Genomic DNA, 6,386 nt, shown 5'->3' with positions numbered 1-6,386 from the left:
TGCAAGGGGTGCGCTTCTGTCCTGCTGGGATAGGACTCGGTCTGTCTCGAATACGCCTCGGTAATGCTTGGTAATGCTGGATGGAGTCCTACATCTGGTAGGAGGAAATCGAATACGACTCGGTTTGTGGCAAAGCGTAGGGTACATAGTCGTAAGTTCTCTGTGAAGGAAGAGATCATTTAAAATAATCATTATGATTTGGCGGCTTATGAATGGGAGGGTTGCTGACATTATTTCCGTGAACCAAAAATTCGGCTGCGGCGCTTTGGTAGCCGAAGACCCTGTGATCTAATCTAGACAGTTCGTCTGCAACATGTTCGGTGTATGAACTGGCACATCTACGAATATATACTGTATGGGGTTACTGGTTTAATTGAGTTGAGATCGATTGTTGCGCGGGAATACATCGCGTTGCAAATGGTGCATTCCGCGTCCGCGGGCACACTGATTTGTATTTTTAGTATTTTCCAATGCACCAATGTAGAAATCGTGTAGAAATGCCATTTACAGCCATATCCCAGGTCACATCGAATGCTAATTCGTGATCAGCATCGAATTCCTGCTCAGTTGCCTTCAAAATCAAAATTTTTTTAACAATGTCGTAAAAAAGGGATAATGGAGGTTTTTTTACACTGGTGCTTCCATGGGGCTTATATGAAAACAGGGCGAACATTTTTGAAACATACATTTGGTAAAGAAGTTAGTGGAAATTGTTTAAACTTATTTTACAAGCAATTCCAATAAAAAGGAGCATTTAAAATGCTGTGGATTTGTAGAAAATTGATTTATCAATCGGATAAAATTACGATTTCAGAGCTGATTTCTTAGCCAGTAATATTAAACCGAATATTAAAATACGAGGAAATGTACAATAGAATCGTCAGTAGACTTACGGTATTTTTTGGTATATTTCTGAGGGTTGCCATATATTTTATCCATAAGACCGCGATAGATCAGGTCACACTGAAACACACTCAAACGAAGCAAAGCGTTGGTAAAAAAGTGACAATTTATTTTAATGTAAGAATTCCGAATCGAACGAATGACAAAATGTCTGCCGATATAGTGAAACAGTTGAAAGGCACTCGATCCGATGTTAAGGCAGCCGCCACGACAATTGAGCTGAAATTCAAGGAATTCAGCAAGGGCATCGGGATAAACGACGCCTCCTTTCCGCTCAGATATGAGTTGAGCGTTTTGCGCCAGCTGTGTCTCGCCCTGAAGGACAATCTGCACCAGCATGCCGATCTCTACTGCGGCATTGCGGCCACCATGCTACCTCACGTGGAGCCCTACGAGGAGAAGCCGAGCCTGTGGGAAGCTCATCTAACGAGCCTGCGGTACATACATCATGGGCTTTGTCAGGAGGTAAGTTGAAGAACCAAATGCTTGCTAGCTGGTATCCTAATTGTACGGGTGCTTCGCAGAGATCCCTGACGGAATGCCAGAAAATATACGGCCTAATCCGATCGCAGCCCTGCCGCCTGCAAGAGGAGGCTGATTACAAGTTTTATTTGGACATCCATCTGACGCACTTCAATGGCATTCACTTGCAAATGCAGAAGGAGACGTTGCCCCTCGCCGCCACAGATCAACTCTATTACGCCTTGGAGGCAATGGGTGTCCTCTTTGACACCATGCACCAGCGTAAAGTGGCAAAGAATGCGGCTCTCCTGGTCCAGCTGAATGATTCCCTGTTCAGCAAGCGAAGCAAAGCCTTTCTGAAGTACCTGAGCGCCCTTCCGCCCGAGAGCACGACGAAAATGTACGACCCGCTTCTCAAGCTCCTGAGCTGCAGCTGGGCCACACCCAGCTCTGAGCTGACTAATCAATTCACGGAGTATCTGGGCCTGGTTCTGGCACTGGTGCAGATCGATATGTTTTCCATAGAAGCGCCACTCGAACAACAGCTGGCACTGAAGTTGCTGCGCATTTGTCGCGACCTGTACAAGGACGTCTCGCCGCAGAACTACTCCATCCAGCTCCTCTACTACTACGTCAAGCTGTTGTACGTGCGCGAGGCTACAGCGGACTTCAAGCGGACTTACATCGATCTGTGCAAGAAGTTCGTCTACTTCTTCGAGCACAAGGGCGCGACGCACGCCAAAGAGCAGTGGTTCATGGACCTGCTGGTGTTCTTCCAGCGCCTGCAGACGCTGCTTCATCAGAGCAGCAACAAGCCTCCCTTAGAAATTTTTTGGCAGCAGCTCGAGGGCGACGACAGTCCCGAGGTATACACCGCCCACTTCCAACTGCTGCATGGCTGCCTTGGGCTGGCGGTGAACGTAGTGAGGAGTCCGCTGGGGACCAGCTGTTCCAACGAGGCCTGTAAAAGCATTCGCAGGCATTGCCTTCTCTCCTTCGGGATGTGCGCCCTAGAAGCTTACATTAACTGGCAGCCGACGACCGAGCAGAAGGCGGACAAGGTACGTCTGCCACAGCTGGAAAACCTTTTACCTAATGAGCTTTCTCTTCAGGCACCCTATAAGCCGCTCTTGGGCATTCTTGGCTACACCTTGGACGTGGCCAAGAGCATGAAGTGCCTGGGGCCCTCCGCCATGGAGCTAGTCAAGCTTGTGCGTCTACTGGCACTCGTGGCCGAAAAGGTATCGTGTCCCGAACAAATGTCCCTTGTGCTGGCCTTCTTGGAGCCCTTGCAACATCTACGACCGCTCATCACCAGCCAGGATATGCTTAGTGTGCTCCGGCGAATCTACAAAGCCAGTGTCCACTGCAAGAGCTCCGACATGGCCAACCGTCTGCAGTCCACCTACCTTGCGGCCCTAACGAATCCCTCGCGGTTGCGTTCACAGCTCTTCGTCCACTACCACAATGCCAATAAGGAGAAGTGCGTCTACGAGTGGCACGAGTCCAGTCCTATGCCCAACCCCCTTACCCCCGCCCAAACGAAACAGCTATACGATGTGGATCTGTTGGCCGTGCTGCACTTCCTGAGTGCGCCGCCCGTACCCCTGCTGCAGTCGCTACTACGCTGTCGTCACAATGACTACCACCTGGCTCTCCTGGCACGCAAGATGCGCACCGACAGCGAGGTGGTGCGTCAGTGCGAGGAACTGCGCTCCCAGCTGCACAGCACGGCCCTCAAGCAACCGCTCAGCCGCATGCAACAGCTGGCCATTGGCCATACCAGTATCAGTGTGCTGCTGGAGGCTTTGGAGGCACAGAAGACCAAGTTCTCGATCAAGGAGACGGCCGAGAACAGCCTGGAGGAGTTAATCGTCAAGAATAACTTGCTGGAGCTCAACATTAAGCGGGAGCATTGCCTGGTGGAGTTGGCCACATCGGCCATCGCTGGCTTCGCGGCCTTCTTCGAACGTGCAGACCAAGAGCCCCTCGGCTGCGACGATACACCAATCGACTGGGAAGCCCTGATCGACGATGCAGTTGCTGCAGCCATGGCTCTGTCCACCATGGGCTACATGGCGCAGGCCGATGAAGCCTGGCTGCTGATACTCAGGATTGGGCAAATGCTGGACGAGAGATTCACCTACCTGCGAGCCCTGACCCACTTCCTGGGACAAGACCATCTGAATTCTAACCAGCAGCTCCAACTCTCCGAGGAGGTGGATCGAGCTCAGGAGCTGCTTGACGATCTGTGGCCTCAGCTCCAAAACGGATGGTTCTTTAAGCGCCAACATACTATAGTGATGCTATGCCTCTGCCACATGGCCAGCTACTATGCGCGGCAGGACTGTCTGTGCCACGCCCAGCTGCTGTTGCTGCAGGCCGAGGAGCTGCGCGCCCAGTTCGATGAGCGAGTTGGCAAGAGCGACATTGTGCAGATCACAATCCAGACAGTTCGCTTTCGATTGGAGTACCTGCGGAAGAAGCGGTTCAGCAGCCTGCCTAGGAGGCCGACGCCCCTGCGACAGCTCGAAACGCTGGTCGACAGCGTGCGCAACTACTGCACAGTGTCCAGCGTGGACCTGGGAGCCCTGCAGCTGCTGCTGGCTGACCTCGTGCGGGAGAGCACCGAGTGTGCGGCCAACCGGCTGACCGAGCGGTTCGCCTTTTACGGCACCATGCTTAACCTGGTGCTGCAGTCGGGTATGGCCCTGCGGACCATTGAGGTGCTCATCTCGTGGCTCTGGATGAACCTGCAGATGGAGTACCTGGACCAGGCGCAGTCCAAGCTGCGTCTCCTGGACCATTTGCTCGCCATCAAGCCGCTTAGTCGAACGCTGGTGGAGCAGACATCGGCCAAATACGTCCCCGCAATCGCCTCCAAGGAAGATCTCAAGGTGAATGCCATGAGCGAGCTGACCAGCAACATGCTGCTCATGCAGCTCGTGGAGCCGATAAGGAAGCAGAACCAGTTGGACGTGGCCACAATCAAATCTCTGCCCATGCACGAGCCAATTCCCACCAGCCATCAGCTGCAGCGCTATGTGAGCAAGCAAGGGACGCCGCCCCATCTACGGGACAGCATGCAGCTGCAATGTATCTACTTTATCGTGGGATGTCTCCATGCCCGCTTCAGCTTCTTGAAAAGGGAGAACGATCAGCTGGACGACTTCTACGTGGGGGCAGGCAATTGGCTGCAGGAGGATCCCGTACGCACCGCCACACTTGGCTCCATGCTCCTCGTGCACGAACTCTACCACCTCAACTATCTTCGCTTCAGAAAGAAGCATAAGGAGGCTCTCAGCTATGCGGAGGCAGGTCTCAAATCAGTGTACCAAACGGCGGACATCAACTATAGCTTCAACTTCATGGTCCAGCTGAAGACGGCCCGGTTGGAGCTGCATCCCGTTGGCAAAGCGAGGGCGAAGACCATTAGGCGAGCCCTCGCTTTCAACACTTCGCCAGAGGATAAACGCAGGAAAGGTGTTGTTGAGGGGTCTACCAAGGCAAAATCTTCTGCCAGAAAGACGCCCAGGTTCAAGATATACACGGAGCTGGAATTGCGACCCCCCATCGGCTGCAGCAACAGCAGCAGCAGTAGCAGCAAGAGCGGCAATGAGAACACGCCACCATCGGATCATGTGGATCTGAATGCCTGCCAGGCGATCGAGATAAGCGATGACGATGCTGCTTCGGTTTCAGCGTCGACTCCGGCTCCCTCTCAACTGAAACGATCCCAATCGGTGCCAGCCAAGGCCACAAAGACACGCTCCGCTAGAGTTGGTAGCCAACTAAAAGTACCAGAGATCATCGAATTGGACGATACCATGGAAGAGACGCCTTCCACCTCGACGGCAGCCACAGTGAAGCGGTATCCGACCACTGATGCAAGGAGCACTCGTGCCCGCAACAGGCAAATCGAGGAAACGCCAGCGACCACGCGGGGACGACCACGTCGGAAGGTACCGGAGCCTGCACCCCAGCAGGAGACAGTTAGCCTTAGGCGGCGACAAAGGAACTGATCAGAGCTGACACGTGCCTAGATTTATAATAGTTTATAGTTAATAGTTTTTTGTAGCTTGTCCTTATTCCATTTGATTGTGTATTTATAAACGTTATGGCAAGGAGATCGACCTTCCAGAGAATGTCTAAAATTTTCTTATTGCTTGAGCACGGGCATCAGCGAGCTCTTACAGATGTCCTGGACCCACTGACCAAACTGAATCCGATTCTGTCCGTGGTAGAAGAAGCCAGCGCCCGACTTGCAGCCCTCCTGGAACTCTCCCACATAGCGCTTTCCGTTTGCTGAACACAGACGAAACATATGGATCGACGAGGATTCTACTGAACTTTTCATTTTGTTAGAGGACTCACCCGAGAAGAGGACGCCCCGTCCGTGCATGGCATCCTGGAGCCATTCTCCCACATAGACGCGTCCGTCCGCATACCAATGTATGCCGCGTCCTTGCCGCTTGTTCATCTGCCACTGACCAAAGTAGACGGATCCATCGTCGTAGTACTGTTTTCCCTCCCCGCTGCGCTTGTCATGGCGCCACTGACCCACATAGAGGCGATGCACCTGGCCATCAGGGGACTCGCGCCGCATGGATCCGTAGCCATGACGTTGGCCCCGCTGCCACTGGCCCTCGTACACCAATCCACGACGGCTCGATTTCACTCCATAGCCGTGGTGTTGGTTCCTCAGCCACTTGCCCTGGTAGCGGCCATGTCCTCCGGCAGGATAGCGCAGGCTTCGAACACCATTGCCGCCACCAGCATGGCACGACATGTTGCAGACAACTGAGCCCCAGCCCCGCTTTGGGTTTGTCATCTGCGCTCTTCTTTCGTGTCCTGAGGTGCGTGCGGTGTCCCTTTTCTAATCAACCCCAACCATGTGTCCTGGCTCCGTTTTCCCCCATCCAACAACTCTCGTTAGCTAGTCGCTCTTCCAGTCGCTCCTGGCACGCAAGCCTAACGACCCGAAGGAGGTCAGGCGGGGGGAACGGCAATAGAAAATCGCT

The 6,386-nt window shown here is 53.2% G+C and overlaps 2 protein-coding genes across 2 annotated transcripts; one reads left to right on the top strand and one right to left on the bottom strand.

Annotated features, from left to right (window-relative positions):
* The first annotated feature begins 1,011 nt into the window (after positions 1-1,011).
* LOC6592399 (protein three rows) lies at positions 1,012-5,510 on the top strand. Its single transcript, XM_002017548.2, has 3 exons — positions 1,012-1,368; positions 1,428-2,426; positions 2,478-5,510. Exons 1-3 carry the CDS (start codon positions 1,051-1,053, stop codon positions 5,385-5,387), a joined length of 4,227 nt encoding a protein of 1,408 aa, XP_002017584.2. The 5' UTR covers positions 1,012-1,050; the 3' UTR covers positions 5,388-5,510.
* Positions 5,511-5,524: 14 nt separating this feature from the next.
* Positions 5,525-6,154, bottom strand: LOC6592235 (MORN repeat-containing protein 3). The gene is made up of 2 exons (XM_002017550.1): positions 5,740-6,154; positions 5,525-5,670 (listed from the first exon to the last, which is right to left on the bottom strand). The coding sequence occupies exons 1-2, from the start codon at positions 6,152-6,154 to the stop codon at positions 5,525-5,527; spliced, it is 561 nt and encodes a 186-aa protein (XP_002017586.1).
* Positions 6,155-6,386: the final 232 nt, after the last annotated feature.

This window comes from Drosophila persimilis, unplaced genomic scaffold (genome assembly GCF_003286085.1).
Source record: "Drosophila persimilis strain 14011-0111.01,24,50 unplaced genomic scaffold, DperRS2 tig00000002-arrow-pilon, whole genome shotgun sequence".
Lineage (NCBI taxonomy): Eukaryota > Metazoa > Arthropoda > Insecta > Diptera > Drosophilidae > Drosophila > Drosophila persimilis.
The sequence above is the reverse complement of the archived record's forward strand: the minus strand, read 5'-3'. Positions and strand labels throughout refer to the sequence as shown.